The sequence below is a fragment of the Podarcis raffonei genome, chromosome 13 (assembly GCF_027172205.1).
Source record: "Podarcis raffonei isolate rPodRaf1 chromosome 13, rPodRaf1.pri, whole genome shotgun sequence".
Taxonomy (NCBI): Eukaryota; Metazoa; Chordata; class Lepidosauria; order Squamata; family Lacertidae; genus Podarcis; species Podarcis raffonei.
The window spans coordinates 11,595,385-11,614,209 of record NC_070614.1 but is presented as its reverse complement, the minus strand read 5'-3'; the positions used below and the strand labels follow the sequence as shown (position 1 = coordinate 11,614,209).

Below are 18,825 nucleotides of genomic sequence, written 5' to 3'. Positions count from 1 at the left end.
CTTATTCACTGCCCTTATTACCATATGTTAGGCGCAATTATGGCCTCTAACCAATGCTCAGTCAGCCTTGGAGTGAGGTCTATACCACCGACACTCTTGGCAGTCACACAACCTGATTCAACACCCACAGTTCCCTTGGACACAATTTGGATTGCAGGCCCCCTTGGCATCAGAGAGGGCACTCAGGAGTGATCAAGAACCCTCTGCATCTCAACGTTTTGTAACTAGACAAGATCCTCAACATCATTTGCTCTTCCCAAGGGGAGATGCCCCACAAGATTCAGGAATCCGTCAAGATCTGTAAGTCCCAACAGAAGGCGCAATAAAAAAACAAATTTAAAGGCTTGCAACAAGAGGTCAGAAGAACCCCTTTTGGGAACTGACTTCCTCAGGCGTGGGGCTACCACTGAAAAGGTACCCAAACCGTATTTTTCGCTCTATAAGACGCACCTTTCCCCCTTCAAAAATTCAGGGGAAATGTGTGTGCGTCCTATGGAGCGAATGCAGGCTCCTTGGCTTCAGCGATAGCAACGCGAAGCCTCCAAAGCGCAGAGGGAGCGCTCCCCCCATGCTCCGGAGGCTTCGCGTTGCTTTCGCTGAAGCCGTCTGAAGCCTGGAGAGCGAGAGGGGTAGGTGCACACCGATCCCTCTTGCTCTCCAGGCTTCGCTTCGCTGGAAAGGTGCTGCACAGTTTTCCCTCTCTGCGCAGCGCCCCTTCAGCGAAGCAGGAGGAGAAATGGAAGGGGCTCCGTTTCTTCTCCCGCTTCGCTGAAGGGGCGCTGAGCAGAGAGGGGGAGAATTCCCCCTCCCCCGTTCTCCCCCTCCTATGGTCCAGTGCGTCCTATAGAGCGAAAAATACAGTAATTAGGTCTCATGGGCAAGTACAGGCGCAGGTTTTCTGAAAATAATCTCCAAGTGAGGAAAAGTTGATAATGGGTGAAGGTATTCCACCTTTCCAGGGAACAGTGACACGAAAAGAAAAGGTTGGCCCAAAATAAATTTTAAGAAATCTACATCAGGGAGCTGCCATCACTTGGCCAACCAAAACACTGATGTGGATTTACAGGACATTTGGTTTTCCAAAAAGGGGGGGGGGAGACCTTCTTTTCCTTCCCACCCTCCTGAACCAACATCACCCACTCCAGTTGTGCTACATAACACTGAAGGATTCTTGCTTGCAGCTGACAGTCGGATCCAAATGTGAGGACTTTATTACCAGGGGGAAGGGAAGGGGAGCAAAAGGATTTCAGGAGGGCGTGAAGAGGCACACTCTCCTGAAACCTTCCTCAGAAAGCTATATAGTGCTACAGAGCTTAGGCTATGCAATATTTATAAAGCTAATTCCCAGCATTCCCTTGCCCCAGCCACAGCGATGACTTCAGTGATGGATGGCAGCAAGGACAGGAGCGATGGCAGGGGATACAGATGGTCCGTGCAGAGCAGATGGGTACGGAGCTGCGTAAATGATGGGTGGTCCCATCCCTTCTTCCCCTCTCCCCTGTCCATCAAATTAACTAGATTATAAATAAATAATACATAGACACACAAACCACCCCCATCAACATTTTTGCTCTGTCACCCTCGGGGCTTTTGAAGTCATTGCAAGAAACCGAAACCTACAAAGAGATGGAAAGCAGGCTTATACCATCGGCCTACCTGGCTCAGTACTGTCAACTGACTGGCAGTCGCCACCCCACAGTTTCAGGCAGGGAATATTCCTTTTCCTAGCTGGAGAAGCCAGGGGTTTAACCTAGGAGCTTCTGCATGCAAGTCATGGGCTCTACCACGAAGCTACGGCCTGTTCCCAATTTAATATACTTCCATTCCATGATCTTTGTTGGCAAGGAAGACATTTATTTGAGACGCATTAGTCCCGACCCATGGGATGCGGGTGGCGCTGTGGGTTAAACCACAGAGCCTAGGACTTGCCGATCAGAAGGTCGGCAGTTCGAATCCCCACCACGGGGTGAGCTCCCGTTGCTCGGTCCCAGCTCCTGCCCACCTAGCAGTTCCAAAGCACATCAAAGTGCAAGTAGATAAATAGGTACCACTCTGGCGGGAAGGTAAACGGCATTTCCGCACACTGCTCTGGTTCGCCAGAAGCGGCTTAGTCATGCTGGCCACATGACCTGGAAGCTGTACGCCGGCTCCCTCAGCCAATAAAGCGAGATGAGCGCTGCAACCCCAGAGTCGGCCACGACTGGACCTAATGGTCAGGGGTCCCTTTACCTTTAGTCCCGACCCTCTCCTAGGTTTGGGAGAATAAGGAACCACAGCATTTCCAATAGTTCAACTGGAAGGTCAGACAGTCAGTCCTTCCTGAACGCAATGCCAACGTTGTGAGGGCAAATGTTTCAGGTATTTCACTTCGCCCAAACAAGGAGGTGTCTTTGCCCCAACCCATTCCCATCATTGATACAGATGTTGAGTTGGGGAGGGAAGCAGACAGGAGAAGTTTGTTGAGCGTGCGGCAAAGCTGAGAATACAGAACAAAGCACCACCCCTTTCTCCTTCCACCTTCTGGTCCTCCCATCCATCACTGAGCAATTAAATTGACAAAAGACTAGGATTTTGACAAGCGTGTATGAAGAATGAGGAAATTCCCAAAAGGGACAAAAGATGATACCCCTACCCAGTTCCTATCATCTGGTTCTCGAATGATATGGAAACTCAGATCCAAGATCAATCAAAGCCTTTGGTTGAAATGGAAGAAATTTGTATCCTTTTAACATCTATACTAGGGTAGTAATGTAATGAACATAATCTGTTAGAATTAAAAGCAATGGCACTGCTGCGAGTGAAATTATCTACAGCAGCTTGACATAAGAGGGTAGGTTTGATTAAATTTACTATTACGTGGTGCTGGAATGTGCTGTGTCAACATAATATGGCATGATGGGGACTGCCTTGTCTTATCAACTTCCAATCTAAAGATGCTTCAGGGAAACCTAACGTAATCCATCGCTCAGTGAAAAGGATAGCAATTGCCATAAGCTCCACAAGCAATCTGCAGTCCTCAGAAAGACAGAACAAAGACCTCCACCAAAGCAAACATAATTTTTTAGCCATAGTTCCGAAATCAGTTTCTGGTTCATCTGTCAGCTGATCTGTTTTATTAAGGGTGCAGCTACAGGATGGAGAGACCAGAAATCTGTGTAGGTTAAGACCAGACCTCAGCGCACATGGAACACATTAAAAATTAAATCACACAAAGAAAGACAGAGGCAGTTTAGCTGAACGGGGCTCAGATTGCCCTACATTTCCTTACGGCGTCTCCACAATATTTGAATAGACCAACGATGCAGCGGAACCCAGACAAGGATAGAGATTTGAAAAGCTAGCTTTCATTTGCAGAAAGCAGATATAGAGGAACGTGATTAAGTGCAAAAATGATTGTGCTGGAACTAATGGAAAATCGGAGTGGGGAGGGGCTCACTATGGTGCACATCACACAGCCTATGTGAGCTCCTTTCATCGCCTTAAAGGAGGCTCCTGTTAGGAGACCATCATTCTTCCCAGTGAACACAGAGCAGAGGTTGCCAGTATGGTGTCTGAGGGCCCCAGTATGCTCACCAGTACCTCCTATGTACCTCCACGAAATTAAAAGATGCCTGCTTCTTGGGAGAAAAGCAATGACAATCCAATATAGCATCTTAAAAAGCAGAGACATCACCTTGCCAACAAAGGTCTGTATAGTTAAAGCTATGGTTTTCCCAGTAGTGATGTATGGAAGTGAGAGCTGGACCATAAAGAAGGCTGATCGCCAAAGAATTGATGCTTTTGAAATATGGTGCTGGAGGAGACTCTTGAGAGTCCCATGGACTGCAAGAAGATCAAACCTATCCATTCTGAAGGAAATCAACCCTGAGTGCTCACTGGAAGGACAGATCCTGAAGCTGAGGCTCCAAGACTTTGGCCACCTCATGAGAAGAGAAGACTCCCTGGAAAAGACCTTGATGTTGGGAAAGATGGATGGCACAAGGAGAAGGGGATGACAGAGGACGAGATGGTTGGATAGTGTTCTCGAAGCTACCAGCATGAGTTTGACCAAACTGCGGGAGGCAGTGGAAGACAGGAGTGCCTGGCGTGCTCTGGTCCATGGGGTCACGAAGAGTCGGACACGACTAAACAACAACAACCTCCTATGACACCTGCAAGTAGTCTCAATGAACTTCCCCTCAAAAAGCCACCATGTGCAATGGTTGACACTGCCTCGCATTGACACATTCCCTTAAACAGGTTCACATGACATTGGATTCCAGAACTGGACCCCCCTCCCTTTCTTCTGTTATGAAAAAAGAGTATATCTCTCTGAGTAAGGGCAGCAATAGGTGCCTTTTTGCTCCTTTTCTGAGAATATGCCTTTTCTGAGAACTGTCTTGCGGCTCTCTCTTGTCCGCTTTTAGATGAGGCAGCCATTTTGTGTGATGCCACACTTCCATAGCAGCCATTTTGTGACCGGCGCCCACGCCACTTAATAAAATAATAATAATAATAATAATAAAATTTTATTTATATCCCACACTCCCCAGCCAAAGCCGGGCTCAGAGTGGCTAACAACAGTAAAATAATACAGCATTCTAAAATCAATTCATTATAAAATCAGTTCGAATCAAATTAATGGCAACCATAATGAAAATTCCAAGTGTGCCCACTAACTCGGAAAGGTTGGCTACGTATAGCCTCACTCCTAAAACCTGTAAGGCTCCCCCCCCAAGGGTCTGAATAGTTTTAGGTAGGTTGAATGGGTCTACATCAGCCTTCCCTCGCTGGCTGCCCTTTTGGACTACAACTCCCATCAGCCCCAGACAGCCTGGCCAATGACCAAACCATCTGGAGGCCGCCTGGTTGGGGGAGGCTGGAACAGACGCTCCCAAAATCAACTGGTGGATGGCATACATGGTCTTTCCTCCCTTCAGAACTTCCTACTTTGGCCCAGGGCTGCTGATAGATATTTAAAGGATCTATATGGCCCACGATTCAAATTTGTACAAAATTTGCTTATTCTATTCATTGATACAGGATGAGGCCTCTTCACAAATTCAGATGATGGCTGGAGGGCTCCCTGGCAATACACGTTGCAGCAAGTCCAGCTGTTTTGTTAGGTTTAAAAAAAAAAGAAAAAAGAAAAAGGAGCGAAGACAGGAAATATGGTAAAGGGACCCCTGACCATTAGGTCCAGTCGTGATCGACTCTGGGGTTGCGCGCTCATCTTGCTCTAGAAGCCGAGGGAGGCGGCATTTGTCCGCAAACAGCTTCCGGGTCATGTGGCCAGCATGACTAAGCCACTTCTGGCAAACCAGAGCAACACACGGAAACGCCGTTTACCTACCCGCCGGAGCAGTACCTATTTATCTACTTGCATTGTGTGCTTTCGAACTGCTAGGTTGGCAGGAGCAGGGACCGAACAACGGGAGCTCACCCCGTCACGGGGATTCGAACCGCCGACCTTCTGATCGGCAAGCCCTAGGCTCTGTGGTTTAACCCACAGCGCCACCCGCGTCCCTTATGGTGCCCATAGCCAAAGATCAGGACTCATAACAACACTCCTACCGTGGGTGGGGATGTAATATTGTTTTTGTTTGTTACTATGCTATGCATTTTTGTGTTTTTATATTGTAAACTGCCCTGTGATCCTCAAATGAAGGGTGGCCGGGGAGGGCAGAATATAAATATTATTATTATGATGATTATTATTACTATTACATAAAGAATAATAACAACAACACTTCCAATTTATCTGGTTTTGGCCATTGTTGCTCCTAGCTCCCAATGTAGTTGTTCAGCTTTGTGTCCATCCTGCGTTGCCAAATTCCTGTTCCTTCCAGTTACAGTACCTTGCTTGTCTCCTAATTTTCTGTACAGAGCAAGGATGGGGATTCTGTGGTCATTGTGAATGTCCATGGGGGGGGGGAGACACAGTTGCTCTGCTCCATCAGATGAACTGTGATTCCCCAGATTCCCATTTTTTTTATTTAAAAAAATAGTTAAGCTTTTAGCATTTGCATAACCTGAGATCTGAGGCAAAATGTCCAGGCACTTTTCCCCCTTGTTCGTTTTGGAAGAAACCAGCCTGCGTCCACCTTTCCGTATTTTTAGCCAATGAATGAAGCCATAGCAATGACTAAGATTTAGGAAAGCAGATCTAGCCAATTAGGGAAGGCTGAAGAGGAAAGCCCGATATAGACCCTTGCTTTGCTTTTAAGCATACATTGGTACCTCAGTTTAAGAACAGTCCTGTTTACGAACGATTTGGTTTACAAACTCCGCAAAACCGGAAATAGTGTCTTGGTTTGAGAACTTTACCTCGGTCTAAGAACGGAATCCGAACGGTGGAAGGGCACCCGCGGCGGGAGGCCTCATTAAGGAAAGCACACCTCAGTTTAAGAACGGTTTTGGTTTAAGAACTGACATCCAGAATGGATTAAGTTTGTAAACCAAGGTACCACTGTATTCTGCTGGTCTTCCCTACTAGAGAAGTGATAGCTGCTCCATAGAAAACAAGTCAATGTTTTATTGTAGCTATGACAGGGAATCAGTGTGTCGACTCCAAACAAAAAAGTAGCAGCAAAGTCAAGAACTCGTGTTCTTTCCAGCTAAGGCCTTATTTCCTACCCCCCAAAAATGTGATTTCCTTTTGACTTGATAAATATTTTATAAGTTGCTCTGTTAATGCCAATGCAGATAAAAGTCCACTGCTACTATACCCATGTCGCAGAGAGCAGGACTGTGGCTGAGAGAAGGAGTGTTATGCCAGCCCAGAAAAGTAACCCAGTGTTGTTTTTGCTGAAGATGGGTAGGAGACAGTGTATGCCAATCCTGAAGCGTAGTCTGGCATTGTTAACCTGGCACTTTGGGGTTTCGTTTTTATGGGAACTGCAGTGGAGACAGAGCTGTGAAGCTGACTGTAAGCAGCAGTGCAATGAATTAAGGGATGGAGAAGGCGAAGGGAGCCTGGGAAATAGCTGAAGGTTTCAGCAGTGAGTGGGAAGATGTTGTCCTGATGCCAGGTCTGCCAACATATGGACCACAGGTTTAGCCACTGAGAAGCAACAGAGGGATATACCTGAAATGCAAGTTTCTCAAAGGCCAGGACTACCCAGGTCCCACCATGGCTACGTCACCAGGTCAATCAGTGTCAGGAATGAGCCAGCTCCTAGCAAAGGTTTGCAGCCAACTGCAGAAGGCAGCCAAGAACAGAGAGGCTTAGGTGTTAGACAGGCAGGGGAGAGCCGGCAGCTGCAGACTTCGGCTCTTCCTGACCTTGAAGGGCAGGCTAATAAGGCAGTAGCTGAGAGCAGAGTAGAATACGGTCAAAGCTTGCCGGAAGCTCAAACAGGCGCAAACAAACACACAGATAGCATGTTCAGAACAGGAAGAGGTTGGAGCTAAACCAATAAGTCCAAAGAGTTGGCAAATGGGAGGGCTACTAGACAGGAAGCAAAACAAGAGACGTAAGAGTCATAAGTTCAGTATCTTCTGTCAACACCAGAAGAAATCTTCAGAAGGGTCATCTTGAGTGATGATGCCGGAGGCTTTGTTAGAGCCGTCCGGAGCTATCTGTTTGTTTTTGCAATAAATCCTCCTTTTTAATTACCTACACTTACTGTGTTATCAAGCTGGGAACCTGGACTCCTGACAACCAGAAATGGTAGATGCCTGTTCTCTGATGCTAGTTATGCTGATTGTCTGTTTAAGAGTTTGGTTTTTTCTTGTGGGGCAACTCAGATATGCTTTAGCTGAGATTCCTGCATTACAGGGGGATTGGACGAGATGACCCTCAGGTCTACAATTCTATAATTCTACAGTTTCCTTTGATTTTTGCATTTCTCCCAACTGCCGCTTTAAGAATATTCCCAACTTCAGAGCCAACAGACCCTGACTGGGACTCAACCAGCACTTTAAACTTTTAGCATTCTTGTGCATTCCTCCCTTGCAACTTTCCACATTTGCTTCAAATGGCCATGCTCTGAATTAGCCATATGTTCATTGCAATGGGGTAATGGGGAGCAGGCTTTGGAGGCTACTTCAAGCAAATGCTTATATTTTGGAACAATTCCATTTAAACCCTAACCCAAATTTGTATGACCTGAAGACTGCCTTCACACCCCATTAACACACAACCTAGCCCATTCAGAAAGGGAATCTAGGGGTGGTCTGTACTGTAAGAAATCGTTTCCTCAGTCTATGTAGTATTTAATGAGGGCTATTCTGCACCATCAAGCAACTTTGTGTTTTATTCCTCCAAATCCTGATGTCGCATCATACTTTTGCTGCTTGGGACCATGTGCAACAAAGAACTGTAGGTGCACTTATGCTGTTCTCTTCCTCACCCCACCCCACGCCTTTCAAACTGTGTGATGTATGACCTCACTCATAATACGACCGTTCCTTGGGCTGCCTTTGTTTCCCAGAACTACACACCAATCGGCACTATTTCAACAAAGCTTCACAAAATGGGAGGAGGCAAATACTGTAAACAGATTAATACTAGACGTTTAAAAATGAGCCTGAGTTTAAAAGTCAAATGGGAGACTATATTCGAAATTATGCCAAAAACACAGAAGAGTGGAACAGCATCTTTAAACATGAGTTTAGAAATACTATGCCAATCACACACTTGGAAATACTATGTAAATTATGTGGAGAAAACACATCTTATTTTTTAAAAAGATCAGCAAAAGACTTATCTTGTTTGCAAAATACCCATCTGATATTTAACATGGTTCACCCTAGCAAAGTGCAAGCTCAACCACAGAAAATGACAGCTGCAGATTGATCAGGGTCATATAACTTGCCGGCTTCTGTTCTTACAACCCTTGCCATTATCCGCCATCAAAAGGCTCTTGATTGTCACAGAGAGGAAACTCAAAAATCAATCCCACCCTCTTCCCATCTTTCAGACTGGTGGGCAGAGACAGAAGCCAGGTGGATGAACCGGGCGTTATCCTAGCACATCTCTCCAGACAAAGGTGGCGCTGGGCCTCCAACAACAAACTGCGTTCAGCATCCTAGAAGAGGAAGCCCAAGGAAAATCCACATTTGGGTTCATTCTGTTGCTCTCCTAACTTTGGCAAGCTTTCACAAAAGCAGCATCTATGAGAATAACCAGCTTCATGTTGCGGGCACATGTTGTAGGCCGACTCCCTTCCCTTTCTGGATGCAAATGGTCATGGAAACAGACTCCATTGTTTGCTTCCTGGGGAGAATTTCTAAGGGATTCCTGTACGGCATGCCTGGACACCCCATGACATGTGAAGATCACCATCCACGCCTATGTTGAAGCAGGAGAATCCTCCACTTTTCCAGAAAGGCTTTTCCAGAAAGGCTATGGGTTTTCCTTTTGTTTTGGTTTCAAAGAGAGGGGAACCCCACAGATGCTTCCCCCCACCCATTTTAATCATGTAAGGTAAACAGCGCTTAACCAAAAAATAAATTAGGACCCCTCTCTCTCTCTGCTCCCACCTCCCATGGGATGGCTCCAGACAGCGCCCTCTAGCGAGCCCCCACCCCACAGAAATAGGCATTGCCAGCAACAAAGCGTCAATTTCCCTGCCGCCCTTCCCAATATTCGATTTTTGTCCCTATTTGCAGAGGGGAAACGCTGCAAAAAGCAACCCCGCTTTCGCGTGCATCCGTCCTGGCTTCACCCCTACCCGGCAGCGCCAAGCCAATATAGGATTTTGTGGGGTGCTTTTTAAAAAGCAACCCAAAAACGCACATCTTCCCTTTGCTGTATTTAAAAAAAACGACTCTGAGTATATTTCAACCCCAAACCCACGCCGATCTCCTGCTGCTGAGCGCAAGAAAGGAAAAAGAAAAAAATCTAGGCACCGGCGGCAGCCTGTGAAGGAAAGGCTATAATTAGATGGGCAGATATTCTTAGCCCGGGGCGCGTTGGGTGGAAAGCTGCGTTGCGCACGGGAGAAAGAGACACCCAAAACCCCATGCAATCCTATGGCCCACCACGCTTGCAAAAAGGCTGGGGGTTCCCCAAAAGCGCAGGGCGCGCGGCGGGAGACACCCCCGCGCGGGCTACTCACACCACTAGCCTGGAGATGATCCAGGAGACCATGGCGCTGAGCGGCTCCGGTGACAGCAGCAGCAGCAGCAGCAGCAGCAGGGAGTGGGTCCGCTTTCCCCCGCCCGGCTCGGAGCTGCCCGTCTGCCGTCGCGGGAAGAAGGAGCAGCAGCAGCAGCAGCAGCAGCGCCAGGCGCCTCAGCCATTCGGCATGCCAGCGCCAGCGCGCAGCCTCACTGGGGAGCGGCCGGAAGCGGCCGAGGGCCGCACGAGCGCGGCTGGGAGGGCCGGACGCGCGAGGGACCTCGCACCTGCCTTGATGCTGTGCGGAGCCTCTTTCATCATCAACCAGGCCTTTGGTTGACCGGATCAACATCCCATACACTTTTAAAATGCGGCTCTTTTGTAGGGGATGTTACTGAGCTTTTGCTTTTATTTTTATTTTAGATACTGTGATCTTTTTATGTGAACCGCTCCGAGACCTCCGGGTATAGGGCGGTATATAAATTCAATAAATAATAATTAATAATAATATGCATCATAAGCCATATAGAGTAATTAACAAATCCTCAGTGAAACAATTACAACCTTTAAGCAAAAAATAAGCTAAACATCACAATTATATAATCTATTCAACGATATTAACGGCATTAAAACATCAGCCAGAAAAATAAGCTAAGCACTTTTTTGTTTGCAAACTCTCTATCCATCCCATGACCAGTGTTTTTTCTTTCTTTCTGGGGTACTCAATGGTACACAGTACCGACATATTTCCCCCCCCCAAAAGAAAAGCACTGGTTAAAAATATGGCACTTACTGTAACAACTTAATGGTGAGAACCGGCATCTCTTTTTTTCTAGAATAAAAACACTGCCCATGACTCATAATCTTTCACACTACAGTGGTACCTCGGTTTACAGATGCTTCAGGTTACAGACTCCACTAACCCAGAAATAGTACCTCAGGTTAAGAATTTTGCTTCAGGATGAGGACAGAAATCGTGCTCCGGCGGCGCGGCAGCAGCGGGAGGCCCCATTAGCTAAAGTGGTACTTCAGGTTAAGAACAGTTTCAGATTAAAAACAGACCTCCGGAACAAATTAAGTACTTAACCTGAGGTACCACTGTATTCATCTGATTAAAATATGTGTATGAATGATACCCCCAGGCAGCAACTTCCTCTGGCTGGAGGTGGGGCAGCGCAGGTAAACCAACCGTCCCTTGATGGCAAAGAGTCTCTCTGCCCTCACAGTGCTTCCTCTGAAAACAGTCCCTTGAAGAAGGATGTTGACAAGCTGGGACATGTGCAGAGGAGGACCACCAAAGATGATCAAGGGTCTGGAAACCAAACCTTATGAGGAACGGTTGAAGGAGCTGGGTATGTTTAGCTGGGGGGGGGGAGGAGACCGAGAGGAGATATTATTGTTGTTACTGTTGTTGTTGTTTAGTTGTTTAGTCGTGTCCGACTCTTTGTGACCCCCTGGACCAGAGCACACCAGGCACTTCTGTCTTCCACTGCCTCCCGCAGTTTGGTCAAACTCATGCTGGTAGCTTCAAGAACAGTGTCCAACCATCTTGTCCTCTGTCGTCCCCTTCTCCTTGTGCCCTCCATCTTTCCCAACATCAGGGTCTTTTCCAGGGCTGATTTCCTTCAGAATGGATATGTTTGATCTTCTTGCACTCCATGGGACTGTCAAGAGTCTCCTCCATGGAGGAGCAGGAGATATGATAGCTAAATATTGTGATATACCAATATATCACGATGTTTGAAATAATGCTGAAACTACATAAAGGGGAACAGTAGGGCTGGGTGATGGCTGGTTTTCAACTTCACAATATAAGGTAAAGGTAAAGGGACGTCTGACCATTAGGTCCAGTCGTGACCAACTCTGGGGTTGCGGCGCTCATCTCACTTTATTGGCCGAGGGAGCCGGCAAACAGCTTCCGGGTCATGTGGCCAGCATGACTAAGCCGCTTCTGGCGAACCAGAGCAGCGCACAAAAACGCCGTTTACCTTCCCGCCAGAGCGGTACCTGTTTATCTACTTGCACTCTGACGTGCTTTCGAACTGCTAGGTTGGCAGGAGCAGGGACCGAGCAATGGGAGCTCACCCCGTCGTTGGGATTCGAACTGCTGACCTTCTGATCGGCAAGCCCTAGGTTCTGTGGTTTAACCCACAGCGCCCCTATTGTCAGCTAAATATTGTGATATACCGCTATATCACGATGTTTGAAATAACGATGGAACTACATCAGTACAGTGGTACCTCGGGTTACATACACTTCAGGTTACAGACTCCGCTAACCCAGAAATAGTACCTCGGGTTAAGAACTTTGCTTCAGGATGAGAACAGAAATCGTGCGGCGGCAGCGGGAGGCCCCATTAGCTAATGTGGTACCTCAGGTTAAGAACAGTTTCAGGTTAAGAACAGACCTCTGGAACGAATTAAGTACTTAACCTGAGGTACCACTGTAGAGCCATAAGCTGACTTCACGGTTTCCCCCACATCGTGATTTTTGCCGGTGCCTGCTCTTGTGATGATGAGGCAGGAGAGAGCTGCGCTGGCAGAGTTAACAGGGGCTTGCAGGAATCGAGAGAGGTGTTGGCTGGCTTCACGATTTCCCCCACATTGTGATTTTTGCACAGCACCTCCCCCATCACGATTCGCGATATATTGCCACGTCAAAAATCACGATACTGAAAAACCGTGAAGCCAGCCAATGACTCTACATAGCTCCATCCTTATGTCAGACATTGCGTTTACATCGGTATATGTCAGGCAGCAGAGGACTCAACTCCCATGGCAGGCTGCCAGAAGCAGAAACAAGGGGAAAGTCCTTACCGTTGTCTTTTATTCAGTATTCAAAGGCATGGAAGAAAGAGGGAACAAGCTTGTTTTCTCCTGCTCTGGAGGGTAGGACCCAAACCAATGGCTTCAAGTTACAAGGAAGGAGATTCTGACTAAAATTCAGGAAGAACTTTGTGACAGTCAGAGCTGTTCCACAGTGGGGCGGTCTCCCTTGGGAGGTTGTGGACTCTCCTTCCTTGGAGGTTTTTCACCAGAGGTTGGATGGCCACCTGTCATGGATGCTTTAGCTGAGATTCCTGGGGTCCCTTCCATCTCTACTGTTCTGTGATTCTATAAAGCTTTGATGGCAGAACTAGGAGCAAAGATCTAGAGGCAAGTAGAGTAGACTGTGCTTTCTTCCCTGGCAGCAGACTGACACACGTTTCTTAGGATGCAATTCATGAAGCAGAGTCCCTTTTATGTTTGTTTGTTTGTTTGTTTGTTTGTTTGTTTGTTTGTTTGTATGAATGAATGAATGTTTGCATAACAGACCGGGGATATTTGTGGAAACAGAACATAAGTGACATTCACACAATGACGACGTTCTTTGTTCCCCAGGACTCAGATCTGATGTATTTTGTATCTGACTTGCGTTGTCCGAGCAGATAATATGAGGCCAAATATGGAAATGCCCACATTCTACCTAAATATATATGCTGAAATTAATGTATTGCTTGATTATAGCAGTCAGCCGACCAACCAGGAGCAAATTTGAGAGATATGCTTATAGCACTTGAAGCAGAAAGTGCAAGGCTTTGTAGAAGACCAAAGGTGATCTGGTTTTTTTCCACTAGGGGGAAACTTTGTCACATACCTTTCGTACGGGAACAAATAGCACTAGACAGGAAAGCGGGGGAATCTCCCAACTACAGTACTTAGATGACATGGACAGCAAAAAATGCATTTGATGGTACGTATTATTAGCATTGTGAATGCTGGCAATACCATACCAATACTGTACAACCCTGCCGCCGAATCAAATTACAAGCAACTGCAGAAACTGGATTATGTTGGCTGCCCGCAGGTTTTTCTCCCTGCATTCATAAGATGTTTTTGTCTTTGCAACAGAAACAAACGTAAGGGCATGCATAAAAATATCCTTTATTAATGTACACATAATAGTGCATACATTGGCATGCACACATTAAAACAAGCTACTGATTTACAAGGAGGATAAACGTGAGAAACTTAACTCATTTTTGTTAGGTTGATATGTAATAATAATAATAATAATAATAATAATAATAATAATAATAATAATAATATATTATTTATACCCCGCCCATCTAGCTGGGTTTCCCCAGCCACTCTGGGTGGCTTTCAACTGAATATTAAAAACAATACAGCATTAGACATTAGAAACTTCCCTAAAGAGGGCTGCCTTCAGTTGTCTTTTAAAAGTAAAATAGTTGTTTATTGCCTTGACATCTGCTGGGAGGGCGTTCCACAGGGCAGGTGCCACTACCAAGAAGGCCCTCTGCCTGGTTCCCTGTAACCTTACTTCTCGCAATGAGGGAACCGCCAGAAGGCCCTCGGCGCTGGATCTCAGATATAGAGGGAGGAGAGCAGTATCGTGGCATTCATTACAACGGGGGTGAATGTCCTGCAGGCCTGTGGGAATCTACTGTATTTTTCGCTCTATTAGATGCACCAGACCATAAGACGCACCTAGTTTTTAGGGGAGGAAAACAAGAAATAAGAAAGGAAGGCAAAGCATCCTGAGCTAAGAGGGAGCGCCCCTCCATCTTCGCTCAGGAGGCCTTGCGGGGCTATCCCTGAAGCCAGGAGAGCAAGCGGGATTGGTGCACACTGATCCCTCTTGCCCTCCTGGCTTCAGTGAAAGCAAGCCTACTGGCTTTCCCCCCACCTCCCGCAAGAGCCGTGTGCTCTTTAAAGGGAGCGCAGCTCTTGGGGGGCTTTTATGGGAGGTGGGGAAAGGGACAGAGCCGCACACGGCTAAGCCAGAACAGCTAGAGGGAGTGCTAGCTGTTCTGGCTTTTGGATAGCCCCACAAAGCCTCCGCAGGGCAGGGGATGAAGGCTCCACGTGCCTTGTGGAGGCTTTGCGCGGCTAGGCCAGAAGCCAGGACAACGAGCGGGACCGCAACGCAGCAATCCAGCTCACTGCCCTGGCTTCATCCCCTGCCCACGAGAGGCTGCGTGCGGCTAAGGCTCCCCCAAAAGCCGTGCTCCCTTTAAAGAGTGTGCAGAGTGTGTGTACAGCTCTTGGGAGCTTTTCCCCTGGGAGCGCCATAATACGCACACACATTTCCCTACTTTTTAGGAAGGGAAAGCTGCGTCTTGTAGAGCAAAAAATATACCGTATTTTTCGCCCTATAGGACACACTTTTCCCCCTCCAAAAATGAAGCGGAAATCTGTGTGCGTCCTATGGGGCGAATGCAGGCTTTTGCTGAAGCTTGGAGAGCGAGAGTGGTCGGTGTGCAGTGACCCCTCTCGCTCTCCAGGCTTCAGGAAGCTATCAGCAAGCCTGGGGAGCCCGCGGGAGTTCCTGCAGGGCTCCCTAGGCTGCGGATAGCAGCCTGCTGCCCGGAGCGCGGGGCGCGCCAAAGCAGAGCGCTCCGAGCTTCGGGCAGATATCCACAGCTGGGGGGGGGAGAAAAATGTCCCCCCTTATTTCCCCCCGAAAAAACTAGGTGCGTCCAATGGGCCGGTGCATCCTATGGGGTGGTGCGTCCTATAGGGCGAAAAATATGGTACTTTGTTTTTTAATAGATCCCCAAGGCTTGCCACCAGAAACCAAGTGCAAAATAGTGATCCGAGGGAGGAACCACTTAAAATCCGGCATATCTGAGCCACATGCTTAAGCCCAGGAGTGATTTCAGTATTAGGAATCACTGCATTCCTTTGACACATAAACCCATTTCCTTTTTCCTCAAGCTTCCTTCATGTTGGCAGCCTGGCCTGGGTAGAGACCTTTTCATTATTGCTAATGTTAAAACAATTGTGAGTCGGAAACCATTATGGATCTACTGGAAATCATCTGGAAATCTTCTGGGAGATTCAGATCTACCTTCTGTTCACCTGTGGCCTACGCCCCTCAAATTTGTCACTGTGCGGTACGATTCATGTTCCTTTTGTGAATTCCAATCCTTCTGTTGATTACTTTTCCATGCAATGTAAATCTTGATGTATTTATGACTTTTTGCTGTACCTGCATATTGATTTCCTGTCATCTGCGCTACTCGAGCATGATTTGGAAAACTGGATGGTGGATCATGACAGTGGTACCTCAGGTTACAAACGATTCGGGTTACAAACACTTCAGGTTAGACTCCGCTAACCCGGAAGTAGTGCCTCAGGTTAAGAACTTTACCTCAGGATGAAAACAGAAATCGCGTGCTGGCAGTGCGGCGGCAACGGGAGGCCCCATTAGCTAAAGTGGTACCTCAGGTTAAAAACAGTTTCAGGTTAAGAAGGGACCTCTGGAACGAATTAAGTTCTTAACCAGAGGTACCACTGTAATTTAATTGCGATATAAAGGCTTTCTGGAAATGCATCCTTTGTTATTTAAAACTGCACTGTGCCTATGGCTTATTGTAATGTGACATCTCCATTTTGATGAGCTTTTGACTGGATTACCCGGCAAGCTTCTTTACAAAATCTTTAAGAATATAAATAAAAAACAGGTTTTATGTACCTAAAACTGCTTAGTGACACAGAGTTTTATTTTACTTGTACCATTTTGGATCCCCCCCCCCCGCACTTTGCTGCCAGGCCTTTTTTACTATTTCAGTATATTCTTCTTCTTCTTCTTTTACATATAACTTTTACTTGCAGGAGATCAACTGTATTAAGCTAATCACAACTGCACTTTGTGGCTGAAGAGTTTACTTGGTTTTTAATAACTGGCAAGAGGTTTGTGTGTTCAGTCCACATACTTGAAAGAAACTACCAGCTCACCAGGGACTGCAGGAAAGTGTTAAAAACTGTTTATTAAAATCTAGTCATACTGTTTCAGAAATGTACATAATGCTGTTGTTGCAGGTACAGCCCGCAGAAGACAGTACGTAAAGCACAAGCTCGTTCAAATAGGTTTTTATTTTATTTTTTGTTTGAGAATACATATGCCATCCCTTCTCCATTCCCCAAGAGCGGTTTAGTGTTGGGCATAGGTTGACAGAAAAGTTAAAAATAATATCTCTGAAGGCAAACCCACAAAAAAATAGATATAGGAATATATACAGGAAAGACTTTTTCATGAAGTTTTGCACTGTTAAAAGGCATGACAGGACAGCCTGTGGCAAAATTCATCGAACTGCACAGCCAGTCTACATTTAGCTACGGAGAGTCGCTAACCGCGACTGCATTGCTTCAATATCTTCTTCTTCATCTTCATCAACAACAGCTGCTGTAGCCCCTTCGGGCTCATGTTCTGGCAGGGCGTCGGTGACCTTACTGGGTGCTTTACCCAAGGCTCCTGCAAAGAAAAGGCAAAACAGACTTGCAGTTGAAAAAGCAGCGCCAAAATATAAAGGCTCAACCCAGAACAATCCCAGAATTCTAAGCAGGGTGGGATTACCGTATTTTTTGCCCTATAGGACGCACTTTTTCCCCTCCAAAAATGAAGGGGAAATGTGTGTGCGTCCTATGGGGCGAATGCAGGCTTTCGGTGAAGCCTGGAGAGCGAGAGGGGTCGGTGCTCTCCCAGGCTTCAAGAAGCTCTCCGCAAGCCTTGGGAGCTCCGCGGGAGTTCCCGTTGGGCTCCCAAGGCTTGCGGATAGCAGCCTGCATCCTGAAGCAACCCTGCGCCCCGGGCTTCGTGCAGATATTGGGCAGCCCCACAAGCTCGGGGGACAGCGGGGAGGCGCAGCGCGCCTTCCCCCTGTTCCCCGACCTGGTTTGGAGGCTGTTCCCTGACCTGGTTTGGAGGCTGGCGCTGGGGAGAAGCGCGCTTCTCCCCAGAGCCAGCCCCACAAGCTCGCGGGACAGTGGGGACGCGGAGGGCCGCCATCCCGCTGTTCCCCGACCTGGTTTGGATTCCCCGACCTGGTTTTGGGGGGGAAATAAAGGGGGGGAAATTTCCTTTATTTCCCCCCAAAAAAACTAGGTGCGTCCTATGGGCCAGTGCGCCCTATGGGATGAAAAATACGGTAGGTGTGAGTGATTGCAATCACAAACTGCAAATAAGTCACAGAAACCATTGACAGGGCCTCATCCCCTCCCCGAGGACCAAAATCTTAACAGTCTTGCTCCGCTTAGAAGAGCTCTGCTTGCTTGACAGTTCTGAATGACGCAATGACAGGGAGAAAATGGAGTTTCTGTTAGAATTCCTGCTCCATGATTGCAGTCATGGGATTTTTGTCTATCACATGACGGTATATGTTTTGACTCCACAGAGTGGGAAGTGACGGAGACAAGATGTTTGTGTTACTGTGTTCCGTGAAGTGGGACTATTGTCCTTTGTTCTTTCTCTCTTTGCTGTCTGATGCTAGAGAGAGAGGGAGCCATGTTGCAGTGCTCCGTGTGTGTTTATATGTAAATAAAGTAGATTAGCCAAAATGCTGAGTTGCTGAGGTCTGTCACGCTAGCTGCGAAGACTCTGCAGATCCCTAAGTGTGCCAATATCTGTTGGCATCGGTCGCTGTGATGTTTGAGCAGAAGAAAGCTTTTGAAGCCCCCGAACGAAAGACCAGGAGGGAGAGAACATGCCAGTTGGGCATGTGTCTCTGCCAGGGTCCTACTCGAGTGTAGGATGAGCTCCTGAAAGTTTCTGTGCCGCCATGACGGAGTCCCTAAAATGGGCCCTGCTTTTTCATTGCTCTGAGCTCTCTGGAGAACCAGGGAGCATTCAGGCCTGATAGCTATCAACCACTCAGGCCATTTCCTCAGTCCAGAGGCTGAGCAAGGCATCTAATAGAACTGGCCAGACACAGCAGATTCTCTCTCAACCAACAGATTCAGTCAACCATGTGGATCTGCCAGTCTTCAAAGGTAGGT

The 18,825-nt window shown here is 47.2% G+C and overlaps 2 protein-coding genes across 6 annotated transcripts in view; both read right to left on the bottom strand.

Moving 5' to 3' along the window:
• Window positions 1-10,274, bottom strand: part of REEP1 (receptor accessory protein 1) — a 69,480-nt gene extending 59,206 nt beyond the window's left edge. The window contains exon 1 of one of the 3 annotated variants that reach the window (XM_053361836.1): window positions 10,044-10,274. In XM_053361836.1, the coding sequence (XP_053217811.1) occupies window positions 10,044-10,075 (32 nt within the window). In that variant the 5' untranslated portion in view covers window positions 10,076-10,274. The remainder of the gene's footprint in view (window positions 1-10,043) is intronic. The other 2 variants (XM_053361834.1, XM_053361835.1) reach the window with 2 other exon arrangements.
• A 6,636-nt stretch (window positions 10,275-16,910) lies between these two features.
• Window positions 16,911-18,825, bottom strand: part of LOC128399928 (charged multivesicular body protein 3) — a 30,357-nt gene continuing 28,442 nt past the window's right edge. For all 3 annotated transcript variants that reach the window (XM_053361813.1, XM_053361811.1, XM_053361812.1), the window contains one exon: window positions 16,911-17,305. In XM_053361813.1, coding sequence (XP_053217788.1) covers window positions 17,163-17,305 — 143 coding nt within the window. In that variant the 3' untranslated portion in view covers window positions 16,911-17,162. The remainder of the gene's footprint in view (window positions 17,306-18,825) is intronic.